We start from the raw sequence: 27,991 nt of genomic DNA, 5'->3' as shown, positions 1-27,991 counted from the left end.
CTATTCATCGCCCCTGAAGTTAACGTCATCAATAACACATCATCCGCAAATATCAGTCCTGGCACTTCCACACCATTAATTACCGGTACAGCCCAATTTCCTGCCCCAAACCCCTCTAAAATATCGTTTATAAATAAAATAAACAGTATGGGCGATAACTTGCAACCTTGTTTTAAACCCACCTTGGACTCCAATGGTCCACTCATTCTCCCTTCTCCCAATTTTACACAAAACCTGACATCCCTGTATATTCCTTCCACTGCCCTCAACATCTTCTCCGAAATCCCTAGCCTACCTAATTTCTCTCGTAGGGCCTCTCTATTTACCTTATCAAAAGCTTTCTCAAAATCTATTGCTGCTACATAAGCCGTACTTCTATTCATATTCTTATACTTTTCTAAAATAGTCTTTACTATCATTATATTATCCACTGTTCTTTTCTTTTTCCTAAATCCCCCTTGGTAATCTGTCAAAATTCCATTTTCTTCCGCCCACCCACTTATTCTGTTCGCTAGCACCCCAGTATATATTTTACTCAGAGAATCCAGCAGAGATATACCCCTATAACTGTTCACATCGTTCCTACTACCCTTTCCCTTGTATATAGGGCATATAATTCCTGTTTCCCATTCCCTAGGGTAATTTCCTCCCTCGAATATCCTATTGAATAGTTTCACCATGCCCTCTATCATTATCTCATTTTTACTAATTTCCTTCCAAAACTTATTATTTATACCATTACACCCCCCGGCCGACTTCGCTCTGGCTCTGCTTATCACTCCCCGGATTTCCTCTCTTGTGATTTCTTTATCCAAGTCATAAATTGCCACTCCCCTATTACTCCAAATTACTTCTTCTCCCGAACCTCTCAATCTATCACCCCCCTTTTTTCCTAGTAATTCCTCGAAGTGCCTGACCCATTGCACTTCCTCAATACTCGTTCTCTCCATATTCCTTCCACCCTTAATAATTCTATTAATCTTATCCCAGACTCTCTCAAAATTGTTAGTCTTGCAGTCATTATTTATGGCTTCCATTTGTTCCTCTAACCACGTCTTTTTTGTCTCAGAAATTTTCTTTTTATACTCCTTCCTCAATCTACAGAAAAACTCCCTTTCTTGGCTTCCACCTTTCCTTCTATATTCTCCTAAAGCGTCCATCACCCTCCTCCGCAATCCTTCACACTCCCTATTAAACCATTCTTCTCCCTCTTTCTTATTTCCTTTTCTAGCTTTCACCTTCTGCGCTATCATCTTTATTGGATGTAGCAACAATTCCAAGGCTTTATCAGTATCATTCTCTTCTAACGCCCCTTCCCACCCAAATTTCAGAAGATGTAACTCCTCCTTTACTACCCTATTCCAATCCCGGCCCACCTTCTCTGTCCATTTGTACTTATTATAACCCCTCCCTCGTTTATCCTTTGTCTCATTTTCCTTCATTGTACGCTTCTCTACCTCTCTTTTCAGCATAACCCTCACCGGGAAATGGTGTGACTCAATCCAATCTCCTATTTCCATACTTACAACTTCCCCAATCATCCCTTCCGAGCTCAGAACCATATCTATCACACTACCCCCTTTCTCCGTAACATATGTCAATTTCCCCGTCCTGTCACCCTCTATCCACCCATTCAGAATATACAAGTTTCCCACAGCACACATCTCTAGGAGCTTCTCTCCATAACTATTTGTAATTTTGTCCTCACTCATTCTGCTTTCTAACAAACACATTCCATCCTCCTTACTATAAATTGGGCTCTGTTCTCCTATTCTCGCGTTCCAATCCCCAAATAACAACATATCCTCCTCCCCTGGATACATTCCCCTTATCCTACCAATATCCACCAATAACTCTTCAAAAAAATATTTATTTGCATATTCTGAATTACTAGGATGGCAGTAAACAAAAGCTAGATTTATTTTCTTCCTCCGTCCCTCTCTCTCTCCCAAATTCAATCTCAGCCATATGGTTTCCATCATATCGGTCTCTATATCCTCTACTCTTTCACTAATTTCTTCCCTAATTAGAACTATCATCCCTCCTGGTGCTCGTCCCTTATTCCTCTCTTTTCTTCTATATTTATATTTTATCTCAAACCCCTTCCATGCAATCTCCCTCCCTGTTTCCAACCACGTCTCTAAGAGTGCCACAACATCGAAACTTTCAATTACTTCCCTAACTTTCTTGTTTCCTAATTTGCTCCTTACTCCTTCAATATTCACACATCCTATCTTCCAAAATTGTTATAACTTTCCCTCCCTCCCTTCTAGGTCTCCCACTCTATTCTTACTTCTAGTATTTATCGACCTCTCTCCCTCTGTATCCTCCATCCCTTTACGTACTTTTCCCCATATGTCTTTTAAGCTCTTACTCCTGACTTTACTCATAAGTTTTTTACCTTCTTGTCTATCTGTCTCCTCTTGACCTTTCTTTTTCGCTACACCACTGCACCCTGCACTCACCTCTTCTTGCTGCTCACCCCCACTCTCCCCCTCACTATTTTGGACTTCTGAATCCATCTCCCTTTGTCCTTTCTTACTCACTGCACCACTACACTCTCCTCTCCCAGTTTCTTGCGGTCCACTCTCACCGTCCACTTCACTATCTTGGTCTTCTGTCTCCCGGCTGCACTGCCCATTCTCTTCCGAGATGCCCTGCTCTCCTGCCACGTCCCTCCTCCTCTTCTTTTCTTCTTTCTTCTTCCCATCTTGTCTTGACCTCTCACCACTCTCAGCCCTCTCGTTTTCGTCCATTTCCTTTAGCTTAGAAACTGAATGAACTCTGACCCATCGCCCGTTCGTCACCTCCAACCTCAGACCTCTTATTCGGGCCTTTAGCCCCTGGTTCCTCGCTCTCCAAAGGTGCCTATTCAAGATCTTCGCGTTTTCACTTCCTTCTCTTCCCATGTCTCCTTTCACCCCTATTTTCCGCCCTTGTAAATTCTTGCTGTTTCTTAACACAGAATCTGCCATTAGGGTTGAGAACAATGTAACCCTAATTGGCCTCCGACCTTTGATTCTACCAACTCTCTCTACATCATCAATGTCTACCTCACTAAAGTTTACCTTCATAACATCCCGTATAGCTTCCACCACCTTAAATATCAGCTCAATCTTGCTCTCTCTCGCCCCTTCCTCAATTCCATATAAAAATATGGCTTTTTTCAATCTCTCCTGCCTGTACCCCTCCGCTTCTTTCTTCATCTTCATCACCTCGTCTTTCAGATGCTTCACTTCCCCTCTCAATAACTCAATTTCTTTCTCGTTATTGACCACTCTCCTGCTCGATTCCTCTGTCTTCGTTTCAAGCCATTTCTTCATGTTCCCTATCTCCCTTCTCTGCTCCTCCATCATGTCCTTTATTTCCTGCACCTTATCCCATTGACACTTTTCCTGCATCACTTCACTTACAACCACCCTGAGTGCGGCCAAATCCTCTGTGCTATATTTTCCACTGGTATTTGGGCCTGGGTTTACTTCCACCCCCCCAATAACCAGTAACACTGCTATCACTGTCACCACCAGCACCGCTTCACTCATTTTCAATCCGTCCGTCACCAATCCATTCCTGACCTCCTTCTTCTGCCTTGCCTGCCATTTCCCAATAGCGGCCCGGTACTGTTCAATGCCAACCATGTTTACAGCACGCACTTCGCTACGCAACCTCTCTCCTCGACTGCTCGAGCTAGACTGTGGTGGCTTCATAATAGTAAATGCCATGGATATCTACACGCCGCTGGCCCCTCAACCTCTCCACAAGCCTGTACCCTCAAAGAAGATGATAGTCCAACACAATTCTGCCGCCTAGCTTTAATGTTTCAGCGCCCCCGCAGCCGCGCAGCGCCGTGCAGCGACTGGGGAGGGGGATGGGCCCCCTCCTCTCCAGCGAGGACGACATGTGCACGGCGAGCCGGAGCTCTCCTCCCGGCCAAGGCTGATGTGCGGCGCATGACCCGCTACATGCCCGCAGCCTGTATCTGTTCACCGCGGGCGCGGCGTACTTCAACACCTCTGCTCCCCTCATAGTGCGGGCGAGCGGTATCTCAGGGTACTTGAGGGGTCCGAGCGGCCTCCGTTGGACGCAAGCTGCAACGGCCGGTCTGGCCATCCGACTCAATCTACATCAACTACATGGACAGTCACCATAAGCAATAACTACACTTGGGAATTCAACAACAATATTTGGTGGACATTGCAAAATTTTTCTTCACCTTTAAGTATTAAAAGTTTATCTTCAGAAATTCAAATTCTACAAACATAAAGACTTTCATTCACCTGCAACAACAACATTTTGAAACTGAATTAAGAAATCTTGTAAATGCTTCTGCTATCTATCTTCGTATCAACATCATTACTTGGACTTTGTTTCAAACTGATTTCATGTGTCACCCCTGGAGGAACTTTTGGGGGGGGAGGTCTGTACCGGGCGGTACACCTCTACACCGTTTATTTAAAAGTTGCGCCAGTTGAAACTCCTCTTCTGGAGGAAGGTTGAACTTTATCTATTCTATTAATTCTCTACTTTCTCAGAAGATGTCACCACGTGGAAAATTTTGAGTTTTTGAACTGTGTCACTTTTGATGTGTTTTTGTTTAGCTTGAAGTAAGAAGTGTGAACTTTCTCTTCTAGAGGACACTACTGAAGATCAACAATAGTGCAACCTAGTGCGGAGTCAAAGAACTATTTTGTTGAAGAAATTTTTATTTCAAATGTTTGTTCTTTGTTAAATTTCTTTCTGTTATTGTTTAAGTTGGCTGTATACCCCTCTCTTTCCCCTTGTTTTGCATGTAGCCAATCCCGAATTTCTTAAATTAATTTCTATCCAATCAGATGTATCTTCCCCCAACTTGAATCGATTGCGGGGTCCTATCCAATAAAAACATTGTGGGCGGGTGTTTTCATTCCCCTAACGCCTAGAAACTTCCGCGAGAGTATATAAACTGCTGATTTTAGGGTCTCCGGGCCACTTCTGTTCCATCTTTCAGTGTATTAAGTACATAGCAGGAGGCGGGAAGCGCCTCTTTCTTCTTCAGCCGTTCAACACCAGGTAATGGCCTATTAATAACTTCTTTTCTTGCTAGGTCGGCAGTTTAACACTCGCGGCGGGTTCGAAGCATTTCCATCATGTAACCTTTTCCTAAAATGTAATTACTCTTTTCATCTTTTTCTTGTAAAGCTACATATTGGGATAGAGAGTGCTAACCCTCTCGAGCTCCCACTCACATTTGTTTTGAGGTGAACTTATTTTCTCAAACTATTCTTCGTTTATGTAATGTAAAGTGTTCTTCTCTAAGTCACCTCTGTAGTATGGGATTAGCCCTTGCGTTAGCGGCCCAGAGCCAGATTAGGTTTTAAAAACAAAGTGTATTAGGAGTGCAAGATCGCCTCCTCTCAAATTGTATTTTAGAGGTCATGTAATCAACCTTCTTTTCATGTAATAGACCTCCGTAGGTTGGGTATTTTACCCCTGTGAATACGTCCTTAGAGGACAGCTTGAAGGTAGAGTTTGGTGTGGCCTTGTGATAGGCTTACAATTTTGAGAGCGGATCGCTCTTTGAAATTTGTTTCTGTATGACTCGTGCAGGCTTTATGTGTGATGTTTGGAGCCAGTGCTCCTGGGCATGAATGGGGTTTTCTGCCCCTTGGCTAATTTTTTTTTTGGAGTAAGGCGGGGCTGATTGCCCAAGAGTTATGAAGTAAGGGCACTGAGCCCGAATCCAGTAATATTGTACCTACTTTTTTGCTACTCTGTACCTGTTATGATTGTTATCTCTTGTTTTTGAAAAGAAAATATAACCTAGTTAAATTTTAAATTAATTTTACATTGCACGTTAAATTCGTAGCTTGAAACCCATTCACACCCGCACCTTCCTTCACCTCTACCTACCACGGATATCTCCGTAACAATTATTATTATTATTATTATTATTATTATTATTATTGTACCGGGAGGTACACCTCTACGCCGCACATTTAAATCTTGCGCCTAAAATAACTCCTCTTCTGGTGAAATTTTGAACTGGAAACTACACCTACTTCAACCGTTACTCAGAAGATGTCACTACAGAAATCTAATGAAATTTTGTTATTTTGAAGTTTCATGTAGGCTACTGTATGACATTCTACGTGTTTTGTTTACCATTTATCAAGAAGTTGGGACTTTCTTCAACAGAGGTCACTGCTAAAAAACTATGATCATGCACCTTGGTGCGAAGTGGAAGAACTTTGATTTGAAGAAGGTTTGAATTCCTAAGTTCTTTTTTTACTAAATTATGTTCATTTATTTTTGGGTTGGGAATATTGATCTTTTCTTTCTGCCTATTTTGAATTTAGCCAATGATGAATTTCTGTAATTAATTTTCCGCCTATCACAGGCTTCTCCCTAGATTCTGAGTGTCACTTTTGATGTTAACCAATAAAGTGAGAGGTTGTGGCTGGTTTATTCATGAAAGGTCTCGAATTTTCCCCGAGGGTTTATAAACTGCGGATTTTCACGTCTCTTGGCCATTTGATCGTCATCTAACTTAGTGTGTGTGTCAAGCGGGAGGCGGGAGGTACCTCTTTCATCAGGCAGCAGCTCTTCAGCAAGGTAATGGCCAATTAAAATCTTTATTTCTTGCTATCTCTGCAGTTTAACCCGAGGGAGAGGTCCGAAACCTTAACTATGTAACCTACTTTTCTATAAATGTAACTTTTGCCGGCTTTTGTAACAACTTCATAAAACTTTAACTGTAAATCGGGGATAGAGAGTGATGTACCCTCTCGAGCTCCCCTTCATATTGGTTTGAGGTGACTACGTTTTGTAACTGGTTTTCTTCCTTTCCGTAATGTCTTAAATTTTCTTTCGTATACGAGTCACCTCCATAGTTCGGGAATAGTCCCTGTTTCATCGGCCTAGTGAGCCTTAGGTTTTTAGAATGCATATTTAGGAGTGCAATTACACGCCTCCATTCAATTTGTGTTTCGGCTCATTTACTTAACCTTTTCTTTTCCGCTACGGCCTAATAGGTTGGGTACTAGATACCCCTGTTTCAAATTTGTAAGTGGTGCCTTGATGGCAAGTGATTGTAATTTTCTGATATCGCCTTGAATAGGCTTGGAAAACGGAGAGCACGTTAGCTCTTTTTCAAGTGTTGTAAAAGTGCCTCTAGGAGGCTTGATATTGTAAATTACGGAGCTAGTGCTCCGTTGTAATAGAGGATTTCTGCCCTTGTAAAATTGTGCTCTTTTGTAAATTTGAACCGAGTGCTCAAGAATTGTGAAGCGAGGGGCTGGAAGCCCTGATTACTAACAGTCACTAAATTTTGGATTTTCTTGCTTTGTCTAAGCTTTGTCATGGTACCTGATATGTCATTGTTATCTCACTTATAAGTGAGAATTTAACTTGTTGCTTTTTGAAAATATAACCTTCCACTTCAGTTTAATTTAGTTTAATTTATTTCTTGACATAGTAGTTAGACCCATTCACCCCGGTACCTTCTTTCACCTCTGCTGGTCCACGGGTAGCCCCGTAACAACAACAATAATAATAATAATAATAATAATAATAATAATAATAATAATAAACATAGGGCTATACAAGCAGCAGAATTAAAATTTCTTAAAAGTATGTTCCGGAAGACGAGTGAGAGAATTGAAGGCGTTCGGAGTGGTATAAAAATGGCACAGTTTGGTAATAACATGGAGAGTGGTTAGAACATGGCACATGGCAAATGAAGAAAAAATGCCAAAGTAAACAATGGAATCGAAAATTAAATGAAAAGAGTCTGAGGAAGACAGAGGTTGTGTGATAGATTGACCTGTAAGAAGGAAATCGGGACTGGAACACAGAGACCAAGTGAAGCAATGGTTAAATGACGACGATGGGTTAGGACAGGGCTGGGAGTGGGAAGGAACCCACCCTGGTCTTAATTAAGGTACAGCTTTGGTATTTGCCCGGAGTGAAAATGGCAAAGCAAGGAAAACCATCTTTAAGGCTACCGACAGAGGGGTTCGAACCCACTATCTCCCGAATGCAACCTTACGGCTACGTGAGTCAAACCGCGCAACTTTTTTGGTGTAGGCTGAGTGAATCTCAGGGCCATATGCACCTCCGGAACTGGAAATCTCGTTTCTTAAATGTTACGACTTCCTGAAGGGGATTCGAACCCACGTACTTCCGGGCGAACCGAGCACGCCTTTCCCGCCTCGGCCAGGCAGCCCCTCTCCCATAAATGCAGTAAAGAGTAAAGAGGCTGTTTCAAGAGACCAGCTGCAGACGACGGAGTGATATATTCTATTTCGCATACGAGTGGAACCAGAGGTCTTCAGCGCTGTTGCTGTGCATAGAAAACTTTTCTATTAAGGCACAAGACCCTACAACCTGTAGAAAATTTAGTTAGTCGTGCTCTGGCACAAATCCAATGATTCAATGACAATAATATCAACTGCTATCCTGATTAACTACTACTATTTTCTTTCTTTCTTTCTTTCTTTCTTTCTTTCTTTCTTTCTTTCTTTCTTTCTTCATCCATTTACTCTCCAGGGCTGGTTTTTCCTCGAACTCAGCGAGGGATCCCACCTCTACCGCCTCAAGGGCAATGTCCTGAAGCGCGAGTCTTTGGGTCGGGGATACAACTGGGAAGGAGGACCAGTAACTCTCCCAGACTGCCTCACCTGCTATGCTGTACAAGGCCTTGTTGGGGGATGGGAAGATTGGAAGGGAGAGACAAGGAAGAGGGAAGGAATCGGTCGTGGCCTTAAGTTATGTACCATCCCGGCATTTGCCTGGAGGAGAAGTGGAAAACCACGGAAAATCACTTCGAGGATGGCTGAGGAGAGAATCGAACCTCCCCGCTACTCTGTTGACCTCCCGAGGCTGAGTGGACCCCATTCCAGTCCTCGTACCACTAATCACACTAACCACTACACAACAGAGTTGGAAATAATAATAATAATAATAATAATAATAATAATAATAATAATAATAATAATAATAATAATAATAATAATTTCTTTCTTTCTTTCTTTCTTTCTTTCTTTCTTTCTTTCTTTCTTTCTTTCTTAATCTGCTTTCCTTCCAGGGTCGGTTTTTCTCTCGGACTCAGCGAAGGATCCCACTTCTACCGCCTCAAGGGCAGTGTCCTGGAGCTTCAGACTCTGAGTCGGGGGATACAACAGGGGAGGATGTCCAGTACCTCGCCCAGGTGGCCTCACCTGCTATGCTGAACAGGGGCCTTGCGGGGGGATGGGAAGATTGGAAGGGATAGACAAGGAAGAGGGAAGGAAGCGGTCGTGGCCTAAGTTAGGTACCATCCCGGCATTTGCCTGGAGGAGAAGTGGGAAACCACGGAAAGCCACTTCCAGGATGGCTGAGATGGGAATCGAACCCACCTCTACTCAGTTGGCCTCCCAAGGCTGAGTGGACCCCGTTCCAGCCCTCGTACCAGTTTCAAAATTCCGTGGCAGAGCCGGGAATCGAACCCGGGCCTCCGGGGGTGGCAGCTAATCACACTAACCACTACACCACAGAGGCGGCAATAATAATAATAATAATAATAATAATAATAATAATAATAATAATAATAATAATAATAATAATAATAATACAGCGTCTGGGATTTTAATTGCGCCTGGTTAATTCCTATGACTCGGGGACTGGGTGTTCGTGTTTGTACCGATACATTCCTCTTCATATTCACTCTTCACATCACAGGTATTGTGACGGTATGTCCGCCTCTGTGGTGTAGTGGTTAGTGTGATTAGCTGCCACCCCCGGATGCGTGGGTTCGATTCCCGGCTCTGCCACTAAATTTGAAAAGTGGTACGAGGGCTGGAACGGGGTCTACTCAGCCTTGGGAGGTCAACTGAATAGAGGTGAGTTCGATTCCATCCTGGAAGTGGTTTCCTACTTCTCCTCCAGGCAAATGCCGGGATGGTACCTAACTTAAGGCCACGGCCACTTCCTTCCCTCTTCCTTGTCTCTCCCTTCCAATCAGCCCATCCCACACGAAGGCCCCTGTTCAGCATAGCAGGTGAAGCCCCCCTGGGAGAGGTACTGGTCATCCTCCCCAGTGTTATCCCCCTGAAGCTCCAGGACACTGCCCTTGAGGCGGTAGAGGTGGGATCCCTTGTTGAGTCAGAGGAATAGCCAATCCTGGAGGGTAAGCAGATTAAGAAGAAGATGATAATAATAATAATAATAATAATAATAATAATAATAATAATAATAATAATAATAATAATAATAATAATATCCGCCTCTCTGGTGTAGTGGTTAGTGTGAGTAGCTGCCACCCCCGGAGGCCCGGGTTCGATTCCCGGCTCTGGCATGAGGGCTGGAACGGGGTCCACTCAGCCTCGGGAGGTCAAATGAGTAGAGATGGGTTCGATTCCCATCTCAGCCATCCTGGAAGTGGTTTTCCGTGGTTTCCCACTTCTCATCCAGGCAAATGCCGGGATTGTACCTAACTTAAGGCCGCGGTCGCTTCCTTCCCACCTCCTTGTCTATCCCTTCCAATCTTCCCATCCCCACAAGGCACCTGTTCAACATAGCAGGTGAGGCCGCCTGGGCGATTTACTGCTCATTCTCCCCAATTTTATCCCCCGACCCAGAGTCTGAAGCTCCAGGACCCTGCCATTGAGGCGGTAGAGGTGGTCTCATATGCCGTAGTCGTGTTGAAACACCGGATTCTGTGAGATCTCCGAAGTTAAGCAACATTGGGTGTGGTCAAGATTTGGATGGGTTGCCACGCGATGTTGGCGGGGGGGGGGGGGGGGGGTAAGGCAATGGAGGAGCGGAAAGGAAGTGGCCACCTACCGTACGTAAACTCCGGCTCGGGTGGAGGTTCGGACCTGCCTTCGGGCAGAATACACCCTTACTTTACCTTATATGCCGAACGATTGTGCTCGGATCAGATCCCGTAGGCGCAGAAGCGAATGCCTATCCAACGGATCTGCACGGAGTACCACTAAGGCAATAAACAGAACAACAGTTCGGAAAATTTTGGTGCTAACATGAAGTTCTTTACAAAATCTAATTTTTTTAAAAAAAGTATCCCAGTTGATTGTCATTTAAGTACCATAATAACGAATTTGTTAGGTTTACGGTGGGTATGAAAATCCCATCTGACTGTGTAGCAGTTGTTTTTGAGGGCCAAATGGACTGTTATATAGTAGCTCCTCAGTTGATTTGACACCGGGCGAGTTGGCCGTGCGCGTAGAGGCGCGCGGCTGTGAGCTTGCATCCGGGAGATAGTAGGTTCGAGCCCCACTATCGGCAGCCCTGAAGATGGTTTTCCGTGGTTTCCCATTTTCACACCAGGCAAATGCTGGGGCTGTACCTTAATTAAGGCCACGGCCACTTCCTTCCAACTCCTAGGCCTTTCCTATCCCATCGTCGCCATAAGACCTGTCTGTGTCGGTGCGACGTAAAGCCCCTAGCAAAAAAAAAAAAAAAAAAAAAAGTTGATTTGACGGGTTTGGATAAATCCCGTTCTAGCTCTCAGTCCAGAATTAGAATCCCTCGACTTGCCAGGAATCGAAGTCAGGTAAGAGGCACAAAGGCTACCTCAACATCATGGCCGTAGCAAGACCAGCTCATAATCAGACTTCAGAGTTCGTGGAGGGCAACGCATATAACAGGAGGAAGGAATATTGGTGTAATCACTGGCGTAGCCAAGGGCCCACAGTGTTCCCCCCTAACCGCACGGCCAACTCGCCCGGTGGATATGAAAAGAAAGCCGGTCCAACCGAGTGCGGTGACGGATCTTCAGTAGATATTGATGGTTTTGATTGTTACCATGTCATTATATCCAACAATCGAAATCATAGGTTCTATACTCTTAACATAAACCGGTTGCATTATTGAAACTGTTCGTAAAATTGATAATATCGTTCTTCGTTTGCGAGGAAGTAGAATCTTCGTTTAATTTGTCTTCTTATAAAAGGAACCACTTTGGTACAACGCCCCATGAAGATATTTCGATTACGGGAGACTCAAGGCCAACTCTATCGCACCCACAAACAAGGCTGTATCTTCGCTATACCATGCCTTTCTTAAATCAGTCAGTGTCGGGAATCGAATGCAGGATGCCTAAAGTCAAATTCTAAAATAAGGAGACCCTAAAGTAAACAGCCGGCCCCGCGGTGGAGGGGTAGCGTGCCTGTCTCTTACCGGAAGCCCCGGTTAGATTCCCGGCCAGGTCAGGGATTTTTATCTGGATCTGAGAGCTGGTTCGAGGTACGCTCAGCCCACGTGCTTATAATTGAGGAGCTATCTGACAGTGAGATGGCGGCCCCGGTTTAGAAAGCCAAAATAACGGCGGAGAGGATTCGTCGTGCTGACCACATGGCACCTTGTAAACTGCTGGCCTTCGGGCTTAACAGCGGTCGCTTGGTAGGCGATGGCCCATCGGGCTGTTACGCCATGGAGTTTGGTTTGAAAAAGTAAATAGAGAAGGAAGCGACATCCCTGCAAGGCTCTTTGGCTTCCAGCTAGTTCTTCCGTCGGGTCTCGTACGTTTAGGACAGTTGGAAAACATACGCCTTAATAAATGCTCCTCATAAAACCTTTGTAAAAATACTAACTGCATCTATTTATAGCAATAATCACAAACGCCTCCTTTTCATGTGGCGCAGCTGGTTGAGTCGCTGTCCTTCTGAGTCCGAGTTCGCAGGTTCAAAGCCCGGCTTTGGTCGGTGGCCCTTAAAACGACGTTGAAATGGCAACAGCTCCATGTCGTTGGTTTCTGGCACGTTAATAAACATTATACATACGAAAATTAGCGTCGCAAAAACTGTAGCTTTATACTACCGCACTGCACTGTCTGTCCAGCGTTTCCTTGGCCTTTGCTTGGTCTTTTTTTCTTTGGACAGTAAGATCGAAGTATTTTTTGGCAGGTAATTATGTAACTTTGAATATCAATTGAGTACGGTAGACCTACATAAAATATGTACAAATGTAAACAACCTGATACTTGGGGTGGTTTTTACCTTGTATTTCCGCCATAGTAAGGAATATGTTTTTTTTTCTTTCGGTCTCGACGGTGTGGTAGTTAAAGGACATTGTCCGTGGCATTTTTTTTTCAATGAGGACGGTTGCTGTTCAGATTCCGGCCAATGTATGTTTCATTTAAGAAAATTAAAGTTACATAGGGCCTTAGGCTCGGATTCCAGGTTGAACTGGAGAGCCCGTGGCCATGATCACGATGCCAACAGTCACGTGTAACTTGCGAGCTAGCTTCTTTCCTTGGTTTTCTATTTAAAATGTAATATATTTTATTCTAATCGTAGGCATTAATAATAATATCATACTTGTATATTTAGTTTTTTTTTTTTTTTTTTTTTTAGAAGAAATTAGCCAAACAGGTTTAAAAGGGGATTGGATCTTGGATCTGGTGGGAATATGCATACCTTGGTTGGTAGGTGTTGGTAGCACTGTTCACAGCTGTACTGCAGAGTCCGTAATGTTGGAATCTCGCGCAACTGGGCCATGTAATACAATCGGATCTTGTTTGAATTGACAGTGTATGCGATATCAGTGTCTAAACGAAAGACAAGTGTCTCACAAGATAGTGCTACATTGTGTTAAATTTGTTCAAAAGGGAAAGCGAGTGTTCGAAAACATGCTTAAGCCCTGTTCGGAGTTTTTCTGTATTTTTGAAGATGTAGTGAAAATTTGGTTATACCTTCCGATAGAAGGATCTGCTGTCAGTGTGTGAAAAGAAATGTGCAGTGTGGATTAATGAGTTCGATTAAGAAGTAATAAAAATGATTGTTCAAGCGAGGACGTTACGACATATAAAATGAATATTAGTCCTCGTGAGATTTATTGGGTATTGATTTTGCTGTCTATTGTATCAAGGTCAGTATTTTTATGATTTTTAACGTTTCCTTGCTCTGGAGGTAGATCATGCCAACTTGTTAAGTCAGTGGTAAATAGAAGAACAAAAATCGATAACATGTGTCGGATTAAATTTTAAAAAAGCTACTTTTTAGTTGGGGACAACTATAGTAGGCCTAGGAGATTATAAGTGTCTGATGTGGATATCAGATTCCATTGCTGAAGGCCTATGAATGTTATGGATTTCTCCCTAATGAATTGAATGTGAAGCTGTAAGAACATGAACATTTCAATTTGTGTTCCCTAGTTTCTCCAATATTAAGTTACTAACCAATGGCCTAGACCTTGTCTACTTTTTGGTGTGTGGATATTAGGTCTGTAAGATCTGTTTAATAGGTCATTATCAGTACACTTTAATGTCTTGTATTCATTATTGGCATAAGTGCATTATTTATCATAGAAGTGAGTTGTGGTTTGTGAAGTTTAAAATTGGGAGAGACTTGGCAGGTAATAGTACAAAAACCAAGTATTTTCACACTTCTACTCTTTCCTTGTACCCTAATGAACATATCTAATAGCATATCGTGGCACCTACAAATGAACTGGAGATAGCATGAATGTGTATCATAACCGGGTGACTGGGATTAAGGGTAAATTTTTAAAACCAGTCAAAGTTATTTGTGTTGACAATTGGACTGCATGGAGAATTGATGGTAGTATGAGTTTTTGGTTCAAGGCACTGACTGGGGTTAGACAAGACTGTAATCTTTCACCTTTATTGTTCATAGTTTACATGGATCATCATCTAAAAGGTATTAAGTGGGAGGGAGGGATTCAGTTAGATGATAATATAGTAAACAGTTTGGCCTATTCTGACAACCTGGTGTTAATGGGAGATTGTGCTGAAAGCCTGCAGTCTAAAATGTTGGAACTTGAAAATAGGTGCGATGAGTATGGTTTCAAAATTAGCCTTTCCAAGACTAAATTGATGCTAGTAAGTAAGAATTGAATGTCAGATTAGGGATACAAAGCTGAAACAGGTAGATAATTTCAATTATTTAGGATGTGTGTTCTCTCCCAGGATGGTAGTATCCCGTAGTGAGATTGAATCTAGGTGCAACAGAGCTAATGCTGTGAGCAGGCATTTGCGGTCAACAGTATTTTGTAAGAAGGAAGTCAGAATGAAGAGAGAGAGTATAAATTAGGAATGAACTCGATGGATGTAGCTGTATGCATAAAACGGCTTTGGTGGTGGGGTTATATGTGGCGAATGGAGGAGGATAGGTTACGTAGGAGAATAATGGACTCTGTTATGGAGGGTAAGAGAAGTAGAGGGAGACCAAGACGATGATGGTTAGACTCTTGTTTCTAACGATTTCATGATCACAGGTATAGAACTAAACGAGGCCACAGAACTAGTTACGAATAGATTATGACGGCGGTTAGTAAATTCGCAGAGGCTTGCAGACTTAAATGCTGAAAGGCATAATGGTCTATAATGAAGATATATGTATAATGGAGTAAGGTTTGTTTCAAAGTCATACTTTTTCATTGTTGCCCTGCGAGAGTTAACATAACAACTTGGATGTTCAATTCATCAACACCTAACCAAGTTCCAGATTACAAGTAATGGACTTGTAGGAAAAGAAGTGTGAGAAATAAAATGTCTACCACATGGAAGAGAAATATTAGGCCTGTTATCAGAGAAACTTATAGTGATACTTGATTTTACATGGGTGAGGAGTAAGGAGGCAGTAATCCCGGTTCCGGTAATATTGCCAACTGAATGGAAATGTAATCTGAATTGAATCGATAGTATGATCGATCAATAATGAATTTTCTCAACCTCTATTATCTTAAGCCAACAACTGTGTCATACACACATTATTTAACATTTCTTGATGCGAATCTTGTTCCTAGCATAAATTCTCAGAAATATCACTTTCACAATCGTCACTGCTATCTGCAGTGCTACTTATTACAATCTCGTCCATGGCTATTTCCATGACACCGTTGTGCCTCCAGTATTCCTCTTCCAGTTCTTTTACCTTACTGCAATACTCATTCCAATCTGCGGCAGATACTGAGTGGAATGCTTTGATGGTCAGTCATTGTAAGTTAGCTGCTGACATGTCTCATAATATTTTCCTCAGTCAATTCAATCCTAACCTATATTTTGGCTTTGCTGTGTAAACAACAGTACCGGTACGTAAAGTGTTGCAATTATACCGCCAGATGTCTCATGGCGATTCATAGTTTTTATGTCAAAGGTTTCCAATACGAATCTCGAAGATAAACAAGGTCTACCGATTCAGCACTAGGGAGCTGAAGTATCACTAAAAGTTTCGTGGATAATACTTTAGAAGATGAAATAGATTTTAGTGATTGATGTTAAATAGTTTCTTATTTGCATATGACTATTTGATTCTAATTTAAAACACTATTTTATTACAATCTTGGGGATCAAAGGTGGGGAAAAGGCAACAGTTTGCCTTTACTCTATGGCATCCAGATTCAGAAATGATCTTAGTTTCATTTGGACAATATGGAACATTACCTAACCAGTTTATGAACTGATTACAAATGAAGGTTTCCTTGCTTTTAGCTTAAGGAATGACTTCTTGACTTAATACCTTAAACTCCTGTTGAAGAGCATAGGACCAAGACAAGGTTTCGCCATCTGGTTCTGTGGTGTGCCATGTGCTTCATCTTTCCCCATGTATACCCAAGCTGCTCACTATCTCTACTGATCTTGTCCATGTCATCTTAGGTCCTCTCCTCCTCTGCCCCTGGGGATTCCACTCGAGAGCTTGTTCTTCTAAGCTGTTATCAGGTCTACGCAGTGTATGGTAAATCCACTGCCAACTACTTTTCTTAATCTGCTGTTCAATTGGTAATTGTGCGTTCTCTTCCATAGTTCATTTGACATCACTCCTGGCCAGTATATCCCTAAGATATTTCTTTTTTTTTTGCTAGTTGCTTTACGTCGCACCGACACAGATACTTCTTATGGCGACGATGGGACAGGAAAAGGCTAGGAGTGGGAATGAAGCGGCCATGGCCTTAATTAAGGTACAGCCCCAGCATTTGCCTGATGTGAAAATGGGAAACCACGGAAAACCATTTTCAGGGCTGCAGACAGTTGGGTTCGAACCTACTATCTCCCGAATACTGGACACTGGCCGCACTTAAGCGACTGCAGCTATCAAGCTCGGTAAGATGTTTCTAAGACATTTGTTCACAAGTGTCTGAATCTTTTGTGTCAAAGATTTAGTTACTTACCAGATTTCACTCGCATAAAACAGCACAGACTTAACATTGCTATCGAAGATCTGCAGTTTTGTTCTCACACAGAGTTCTTTAGACCTCCATATAGGATGGAGTGTTGCAAACGCACCCTTAGCTTTGTTCAAACGCCTGGTTACATCTTCATTTGCCCCTACGTTCATCGTTACAATGCTTCCTAGGTAGCAAAAGCTATTCACTTTCTCTATAACATGCCCATCCAATTGCAACTGAGTGTTATTTCGGTCTCTCAATCGCATTTCCTTCGTCTTCTTATGTTAATCCGCAGTCCAACTTCCTGTGCCTCAGTTTCCAGGTCTTTAAGCTTATGTAATTTCCATATCTTTACAACTATGAGCGAGTAAGCATAGGTCATCGACAAAGTCCTTATCCAAATCTTCCAGTCGTTGAGTAAGATTCCAAGCTTAAGGAATTATGAATGTCATAATGTATGAGAAGAGCTTTGATGATGTTTTTAAATTCAGTTAGTAAAATGTTCTCATGAAATTTTGTAGGAGTAATGTGGCATGCTGACAAGTAGCGCATTGGCATGGATATTGTAGTGTAAGATAGGACCCATTTAGTTCTCTAGCTATGTGACTTTCCATGTAAGAGCTGTAATAGACTTGCTGTACAGTGGCATCACATGCTTAAAATTTTTGGGTATGCACACAGAGTAGACAGTAGATTAAAAAAACTATGTTTAAGTTGCCCCTCGGTCGGTTAATACGTTAACGGCAGCCCACTTAGTTTAGCTGATATTGTGTTGTCAGTAATATTATATAATAAATGGACATGAATACAGATATGAAGTTAACATCCAAAATTTAAAAATAACTTGCATACCGGGAATATCGCTGTGAAACAAACCCTCCCCTCCACTTTAAGGAATATATAGCCTACTCTTATCCTAACTGTAGTGTTGCCAACATAGTTGTAGGAATTGTGCTTAATTAATATTTCCAACTACACAAGTTGAAAGTAGGCTACAATCTATTTTGTTAGCAAGTAGTTAGTTAAAAGCCACTTTGGTCCATTAAGTAATTATTATGCTACATCTGGTACTGACAACTACTCTGCGGTAGCAACCCTCGCCCTCTTCCTCCTATTCTTACTTCAAGTATTGTTAAGAGGGATCATTAACCCTGTGGGTTTGCCCATTATAAATACAATTATCTACAACTATATATAAAAACATCCTAACTTACAGTTTTATGTGACTTTTGATGTTGTGATCATAGCCACATAACCTCCACTTTACATACCACACTGTAGAACACAACCCCTTTGTAGTGCTAAAATGTTAGTTATAAAAAGGAAATGACCCTCAAATGTGACAAAATTAAAGATAATATTTTGTAAGGATCAGAGAGGAACAAAAGTTGAGTAAGAGAGATCACGTAAGGAAATGAAGAGAAGAACAGGACACAAGTAGGCCTAAAATTACACAAGCGATACTAGATCTATGATGCAGTTTCACTTGTTAGTGTCCATGTAACTTCTGAAGTTACGTAAACAAAGAAGAATCCTTTCTGGACACTTCAGAAACTCTTGCAGGACTGAATTGAGCCTCTGGACCACTGTTTTACAAATGTAGTGAACCAATTGAAATTAATCACTGACTATGGTTTATTTTGCTGCTTCTAAGTGCAATTAAGGATTGTTGCATAATTTATCAGTTAGGTTATACATAATATAAGTTAAATATATGGTATGAACGTTAAAACAACAAAAAAATTAATATTTACACTACCATGAGGCAGCTTATGCTATATATAGATTACCTAACTTCAAGTGACCCTGACATTTGCTCACAGCATGCTTATGAGTTCTGCCACTCCAAGATCTGAGAACTGGGCAAGACTAGCAGTTGACTGGGGTCACCATAATGAAACTTGCTGAGCTGGGGTATCTTAATTGAGGCCATGGCTGCTTCCTTCCCACTTCTAGCCCTTTCGTGTTCCATTATCGCCATAAGAGCTATCTCTGTCGGTGTGACGTAAAGCAATGTGTGGGGGAAAAAAAAAAAAATATATATATATTGCTGAACTTTCCCCCTCATCTCCATTAGGCCTATCAAATATCTTAACAGAAATGTTATTTGAAAATAATGTACTTGTGTACAGTGCCATTAACAAAAGGAATACATTTTTAAAAATAAAAAATTAGTTGAGATCTTCATTGCAAACGTAATGGTAATCAATATGAATGACTCTGGTCTAGAAGATTTGATGACCGCTGAAGGCGATGAGAGCAGTGGTCGGCAAAGTGGAAGGTACAGAAACGTAAGAGATGTAAATTAAAGGGTCCGCCTTTCCAATACAAGTACATTTTATAATGCTCAAGTTAAAACACATTTACTTGGGACTAGTTTCAATGCTATTTAGCGTCATCTTCAGCCAAAATATGAGAAATAAGCACAGGTACATATATACGAACATACACAATACACAAAATATTATAACATTATGCTTAAATGTGTGTAAAATGGGAAATAAAATAATGAATAGATTTTCAATCACAAGTTCAGAACTTGACAGTCATCAGAACAACCCATGGAAGGTGAATTAAAATAGCAATCTGATCATACAAAAAACGAGTTAAGTACTCAACAAACATAGTTTTTAAGAATACATATAAAACTTTAAAACTTTGCAGTGTAACTTGGTAGTCAAGGGTTTGACTTTTTAGTCACTTTTTTCATAAAATTATATCACGTATTAAATATTTTCTTTGATTAAAGATTTTGTCACAAAAAGGAATGCTGCACTCAACATACTAAGACTACGAGATTTTGAAATGTGCACATATGTGTTTCAGGGATAAATTTGATTAAGTAGTCACATTAATCACATGTTAATGTTAATTGTTAATGATTATACTTTTATATTGTAGTCTGTTAAATTATTTCATGTTTTGGCAGTAGTATTGCCATTCACAAGTCATAAGCTTTCAAATGTTAAAAAATATTTTGATTGAACTAAGCAACATAATGTGTACGGTACCGGTACTGGTAAATAATGTATTAGTAAGAAAGTTTCTAAATTGAAGTGAACCTATTTGGCTTCATCTCCATATTACTGTACATGCAGCCATTAATATTTCCAAGCTAGTTGTAATATTAAATCTTCAGTAGTCTACCTTTGAGTAGTACATGTACTGGAATATTTTGCATAAAATTGTTTAATTTGGTGTGCTTTAAGGATATTATTAAGAGTAAGTTATAAATTTTGGTCTTACGACCACATATAAATATATATATTTGCTAAGTTATTGTTAGGCCTAATTATTATTATTATTATTATTATTAATTACTAAACAGAAATCTTCTACTGTTGCCCTCAGATATTTCTGAGGCCAGGACAGCCATCTATGCTCAGTTTGGTTTTGGCTAAGTGTCCTTCTGGAGGCAGTGAAATCTTGATCCCTTGTCACAGGTACCTACTCGAAGCCCGCCCGTCTGGGTAGGATGCCAGCAAGAAAGTTCTTGAGCTATCATGTCTTCCATTAGGCATATATTAATTAGATAGATAGTCCCAAACAAAATTTTTGTGAGCTGGTTTTTGTGCAAAATGTGATTAGTGCGAAAGAAGGAAGGGACACAAGAAATTTCATGTTCCAGAAGAGGAACGTGACCTGCCAAGGTTTATGGACCACTGCTCTAGAAGTAAGCAAGTGAATTTTATTTTTGATGTCTGGCTCCTAGAATTTTTTCTGATTTGTCCAGTCATAGGATATAAACTTAATGGATCTGATCCGTATTGAATTGTAATCACAATAATAATTAAATTAAGGTTGTAATGGTCCACCTTTCAATACTGTATATGCCATATTTTGATTTACATTAACTAGGGACTAGTTTCGGCCTGGGCTGGCCACCTTCAGCCTTAATATAAAACATCTAATAACTAAACAAATGTACTTACACACAATTGACATAAAACAAATGAACAAATATATACAGTTGACATTAAAAACTGGGATGAAATCATGAGAATAAACTAGGCTCTAAATTCTTAGCAGCTAAGAATTGCATATACAGAGTGTTAGGGTTATACATGCAGATATTTCTTGTAGCAATCTAGAATGGTGTGTCGAACCAATATATATACATTTTTTTAATAATCGTTGGAAGTTACTTTCATGAGCAAAGGAATATGATGTTTTTAGAGTAGTTAATATGCCTCTTTGATGTGAAAGGATAGCTTTGCTTTGTTTATGTATTTGGGCAGCCTGTCCATGATAATAGCTGAAGGCTGGTACTACTGGATCATGACAAGTTTTTCTCCAAACCAGTCAAACTGGTTTTGTTCACTTGTTTGGGCAGCATGTCCAAGATAGTAGCTGAAGGCTGGTGCTACTGGTTCATGACAATTTATGCACCATTCTTGTCAAACCGGTTTTGTTCAGGGGTATGTGCATCCTGCCCAAGATAGTAGCTGAAGGCTGGTGCTACTGGTGCATGATAGGTTACATAACATTCTTCCCAAACCAGTTTTGTTTATTTAGGAGCAGCCTGTCCAGGAAACCTCCATGGCTCAGACAGCAGCGCGTCGGCCTCTCACCGCTGGATACCGTGGTTCAAATCCCGGTCTCTCCATGTGAGATTTGTGCTGGACAAAGCGGAGGCGGGACAGCTTTCTCCAGGACTCCGATTTTCCCTGTCATCTTTAATTCCAGCAACACATTCTATTAAGATTTCATCAGTCAGTCATTAATGAAAATGAAATGGCGTATGGCTTTTAGTGCTGGGATTGCTCAAGGACGAGTTCGGATCGCCAGGTGCAGGTCATTGCCCCAGAAGAGTGTGACAGGCTTCGGCAGCCGGTACATTTCCTATCCTCGTCGCTAGATTGGGCTTCATTCATTCCATTTCTGACCCGGTCAAATGACTGGAAACAGGCTGTGGATTTCCATTTTCAAGATTTTCAGACGCCCCTGGTCAGCGATCTCGGTTAATGGAGATGTATCGAATAGCCGGTGTTAATGTGGTTCTGTTTCTGTTAGGTCCTTTAGGGGATTGGGATATTTGTGGTCATCAGTCCCATGCTCTAATTAGTGTGGAAATGGCCTGATCATCTGTGTCGGTACGGGGTTTGTAAGATTGTGTGGTATTATAATTATTCGAGAGTACTCCAGGACATGAAGTATGCTACTATCCCCGTTTTACGTTGCATAAATGGAGAATGAATAAGGGAAAATCATGCTGGCGTATACGTAAACAACGTTCATTGCGTCAAGGAAATAATGCATGGGATAGGATATCCAAATGAGTGGTATTGAAAGTGAATTATTAAAACACATCGAACGTTTTGTTTCAAACAGATAAGGTACATGCTACATCAATTAACGTACCTAGAGTTCATCCTTCCTAACGAAAAGAACAGGTATTATGGTAGAATAAAGAATCATTAACTTATTGCTGCGTTTGCAGTGCTTATTCACCGCATCAAAATTCAAGTTTACTGGCTGAGTGGCTCAGACGGTTAAAGCATTGGCATCCTGGCTCAGTCTGGTAGTATATTAACCTGCTCAAATACGTAAGATTTCTATCTTACTGACACGTTAAAGAATACATGTGGGACACGATTCCGGCACCTCGGATCTCCGGACAGAATTCCAGCACCTCGGAGTCTCTGAGAACCGTAACAAGTAGTGGTACGTAAACAAACATTATTATTATTATTATTACTATTATTGAAAATGAAAACCTACAACCTGTTTTCCAGTCATTGACCGGGTCAGGGATGGAATGAATAAAGCAGATATAGGCTGTTAGTATGATGGGGTCGCCACTCCCAAAGTGATTTATTAATGTCTGATAGATGAGTAGATTGATGTTTTTGAGTTGATATGCTATTTGATGGTAGTAGTAGTGTCGTGGCTCTTCCGTACTTTGGTAAACTCTGACTTATAAATTTTTGCTTGAACTTCTTGGTTTTCTCTCTGTTGTTTTGCAAGTCCACTGCGTTTATGTCGTCGACTCTACCAAGTAGGTTGATAAATTCTTAGCTTGTGGAGGTGAGCAGTGTGTTACCAGGATACCTTAAGTTGTTCATTGTTATTCCTCCTTTCTTGATACCACTGTTCCGACAGTTCAGTATTTTTTATTATCAGTTTCCGTGTATGACTGTTCAACCTCGTCGAAGACCGTACGTTAATTTGGAAGGTCTATTCAACGTTGTGACCCCTAACGTTCGCCTGCTGTTTTCATGCGGAAATCTAATTAACCTGATGGCATAGTGTCCCTATGTCAACGAGTATCGTTCTGCCACTGCACGCAATCAAACGCTTCCCTGTAACTGTCAGTGAAATGCATGAATGTAGTGGTAACATTGAATTCTACTGTACTGTTTGTTTTACTTCGCTCCGAAACAGACAGGTCCCATGGCGACGATGGCATAGGAAAGAGCTAGGAATGAAAAAGAAGTGACTGTGCCCTTTGTGGTACATTTACTAGCATTTAACTGGTGTGGAAAATGGGAAATTAAAGAAAATGTCAGGGCCGCCGACAGTAGGGTTCGAACCCACTATCTCCCGAATGGAAGCTGATAGCTGCGAGATCTAAACAACATTGCCACTCACTCAGTACGTTGAATTCTTAGATATTTTAATTTTTAATTTTTTTACAAAAACTGTTCAACGAAGGTAGCCCCGTAGGACTCCAGTATATTCACAAAGATAAGTTTTATATACGGGGTGTTAGGTGTATACTTGCAGATATTAAGTTAGTCGGCAAAGAAAAATACATCTCACAATATATGCTATGTACTTTTTGCCTTGTCCTATTAGTTTGCCCATAACTGAGCCAAATATTTCAGGAGCTAATGTGTTTTGAACGGCCGTAGTAGGATACGCCGGTTACGTCATTCTGTCCACGCGTAGTGGAAGTACAGTAGCAGAGTATAGGGCTTGTTGAACCTGTTTCTTATCGCAGGCCAACACATGTTGTTGTGCACTTCCCCTAAAGGCTTGGCAAGTAGGAGAGGTTGACTCACGTGCTTGGCCACTTGCTGTACTCGAAAACCGGTCTAGGGTAGTCTGTGTGAAAAGTTCACAGAATTCTTACAGTGACGTCGAAGATCCGTACCACCACATGCATGCGAATCAAGTGTTGTGTAGTTGTGTGTGATTTATAAGTCGTCATTGGCATTACTCAGTGATCCAAGCTGACAAAATTAAAGGAAATAGTTAACAAGTAATGAAAAATGGGCGCAAAATTTCTGTGCTGTTATTGCGACACTCTACGATGAACTTCTGACAATAGACAATGCGAGTTGTCTATGCTTATTCATAAACTTTTCAGGTCAATGAAAGGAGGGTGGGCACTGAAAGAAAAGACTATAAGTATTCAGTGAAATTGTTATTAATGAGACAAATTTCAAAAACCGTAGTTTCATCCATGTGAACATTGCTCGAAGGAAAAAGAGCTACTGTGGAATTGCCGCCGGGCATTTGTAATAGAAGGCATATTCTGCCTTTTCCTAATATGTTTACCCTCCAGGGTTGGTTTTCGCTGGGACTCAGCAAGGGATCCCACCTCTACCGCCTCAAGGGCAGTGTCCTGGAGCGTGAGACATTGGGTCGGGGATACAACTGGGGAGAATGACCAGTACCTCGCCCAAGCGGCCCCACCTGCTAGGATGAACAGGGGCCTTGCGGGGGATGGGAAGGGATAGAAAAGGAAGAGGGAAGGAAGCGGCCGTGGCCTTAAGCTAGGTACTATCGCGGCATTTGCCTGGAGAAGTGGAAAACTACGGGAAACCACTTTCAGGATGGCTGAGGTGCGAATCAAACCACCTCTACTCATTTGACCTCCCGAGGCATAATGGGCCCCGTTCCAACTTTCGTACCACTTTTCAAATTTCGTGTCAGAGTTCGAAATCGAACCCGGGCCTTCGGGGGGTGGCAGCTAATCACACTAACCACTATACCACACAGGCGGACAGAAGGCTTATTACTGGGCAGTAAGTGCCGATAGGTAAAGTGATGACTGTAATGGACCCGCTTAATTAGAACTTCCGTAATCATAATAATATTACTACTACTACTACTACTAATAATAATAATAATAATAATAATAATGTCTTTACGTTCCACTAACTAATTTTCACGGTTTTTGGAGACGCTGAAATGCCAGAATTTTTTACCGCAGTGTTTTTTAGTGCAAGTAAATCTACAGACACGAGACTGGCTTATTTGAGCACCTTCAAATACCACCGAACTGAGCCGCCATCGAACCTGCCAAGGTGGGATCAGAAGACCAGCGCTCTATCGTCCGAGCTACTCAGTCCGGCATTAGAGGTTAGAATAAGTTGGTCGTGTGGTTAGGGGCGCGCAGCTGTGAGTTTGCATTTTGGTGATAGTGGATTCGAACTCCGCTGTCGGCAGCCGGGAAGATGGTTTTCCGTAATTTCCCATTTTCACATCAGGGAAATACTGGGACTGTACCTTTATTAAGGCCTCGAACGCTTCTTTCCCACTTGTATCCCTTTTCTCTCCGATCGTCGCCGTAAGACCTACTTGTGTCGGTGCGACGTAAAACAATTTGTAAGTACATGTTTCGGTAATTCCGGAGACATGTCCGCAATTATAAGATTAATAATAATTCGGACTTGTTAAAAGTTCAGTGTTTTCTGTAGTGTTTTCTGACAGATTACCAGCTACGGAGTTTGAGTGGGGCGTTTAACTTTTATTTTAGTAATAGTTAGTAATAATGGACTAACACAGTTTTTATTATAATATTGGTAGGTGGCTTTACGACGAATGCAAGCTGACAGCCGCGGGCTCCTAATCACACGGCCAACTCGCTCAGTAATAATAATAATAATAATAATAATAATAATAATAATAATAATAAATGTTTACGTGCCAATGGAGACGCGCGGTTTCGGAATTTTGCCCACGGGTATTCTTTAACGTGCCTGTAATTCTACCGATCAGAAGCGGACGTATTTGAGCACCTTCAAATACCAGCGGACTGAGCCAGGATCGAGCCTGCTAAGTTCATGAAACCAGAGCTTGAACCGTCTGAGCCACTCAGCCTGGCAACGTTTATTTTGATACGTTTAATAGGCACTGCAAAAGCAGAATGCTTTAATTTACCATTAAACAAGTTCTTTTCATTTGGAAGCACGAAGAGGAGGTACGTTTAATTAATTTATTTTTTTAACATGTCCCTTATTGATATGAAGCAAAACGTTCGATGTGCTTTGACAATTCACTTCTGATACTACTCACTTGGAAATCCTATCCCACGCATTCTTTCGTTTACGTAAGAAACTTTATTTACGTACACGTCAACACGGGGTGTTTCTGCATACGGCGAGTTGGTCTCCCAAGAATCCATGGTATTGAAATCACACTGTGGGAGAATATTTCACGTAAGCAGTTTGACAAATTCACTAGACCTGTCACGTGCCGGTTTGGTCGTGTGCTGTTCCTAGCGACGGGGGTGTGGTGGGACGGGTTCCCGCCCCTACATGAAACCATCGGACTAGAGGTATGAGCTGTCTGTCTGACCTTGACCTGAATAACAGCTGTCAGAGAGGCGAATTATCGTCCGTATTAGTACGCGAGTTACTTCGTAGTAGTACGAGGGCTATTTTTTTTCAAGGTCCGATCGGTCGCGACAGTCAAACGCCCGCGAATATATGATGAACCGCTGCGCAGATGTGTTGCGGAACGTCGTTGTATTTGAATAATTCCAGTGTATGAATACCACGAATACCATGATATGCTGCTAGTGTATCGTGTGGCAGAACAGAACACGGGTCGCCCTCCATGAATCTATCGGAAAAAGCTTCCCAACAGACGGGTGCCGAATCCAGCAACGATACTAGCTGTACTGCAGCGTATTCGCGAAGCAAGTTGTGTTACATCACGCTTTCAGAAGCGATGGCCTAAACGGCCACGTGTAATTCTAGACGCGGAAGAAGACATCCTGACAATGGAAATGAAATGGCGTATGGATATTAGTGCCGGGAGATCCCAGGACGGGTTCGGCTCGCTAGGTGCATGTCTTTTGGTTTGACTCCCGTAGGTGACCTGCGCACCTTGATGATAATCAAATGAGGATGAAGACAACACATACACCCAGCCCCATGCCAGGGAAAATAACCATGATGGTTCAAATACCGACCCTGCCGGGAATCGAACCCGGGACCCCTGTAACCAAAGGACAGCACGCTAACCGTTTTGCCATGGAGCCGGGCATCCTAACAATAGTAAACCATGATCCCGGGCGCCGTACGCGTAGTATAACACGTGCCGTTGGTGTACCAACTTGGACCATACGTAGGACACTGCATGAAGAACTAGTGCATCCTGACCATATTCAACGGGTGCAGTGTCCTTGACAGCTGATTACCATTTTCTTACGAGTTGATGTACGTCGCCACGACACAGATAGATCTTACGGCGACGACGGGACAGGAAAGGGCTAGGATGGTGAAGAAGCAACCGTGGCCTTAATTAAGGAACAGCACCAGCATTTGCCTGGTGTGAACATGGCAAACCACGTAAAACCGTCTTTAGGGCTGCCGACAGAGGAGTTCGAACCCACTATATCCCACTCATGGGCTGTGGAACATCCCCATTCAGTAGGAGAAGGCAATTTCCAGCACCGGTTATGAATTAATACCTGGATGGTTGTAGTAGGAAGTCGGTTACGTGGACTAATCATCTTTTTATTAATGTTACCTTGCTCCTGTAGATACAGTATGTTACTTGAGCTTTCAGAGGACGTGTCGCTTCGACTACGCAGAACCACGTGGATTTTACACGATGGTGCAGACATTTCCTCAACGGTGGACAGGACGATGTGGAACTATCAATTGGCCAGCCAGATCTCCAGACCTTATTCCAATTGACTTTAATGTCT

At 41.9% G+C, this 27,991-nt stretch overlaps 1 protein-coding gene across 1 annotated transcript in view; it reads left to right on the top strand.

Moving 5' to 3' along the window:
• Positions 1-12,924: 12,924 nt before the first annotated feature.
• LOC136871693 (SUN domain-containing ossification factor) overlaps positions 12,925-27,991 on the top strand; it is a 338,199-nt gene continuing 323,132 nt past the window's right edge. Inside the window, exon 1 of the mRNA XM_067145204.2 lies at positions 12,925-13,845. Coding sequence (XP_067001305.2) covers positions 13,787-13,845 — 59 coding nt within the window. The 5' untranslated portion in view covers positions 12,925-13,786. The remainder of the gene's footprint in view (positions 13,846-27,991) is intronic.

The sequence above is a fragment of the Anabrus simplex genome, chromosome 4, assembly GCF_040414725.1.
Source record: "Anabrus simplex isolate iqAnaSimp1 chromosome 4, ASM4041472v1, whole genome shotgun sequence".
Classification (NCBI taxonomy): domain Eukaryota; kingdom Metazoa; phylum Arthropoda; class Insecta; order Orthoptera; family Tettigoniidae; genus Anabrus; species Anabrus simplex.
The sequence above is the reverse complement of the archived record's forward strand: the minus strand, read 5'-3'. Positions and strand labels throughout refer to the sequence as shown.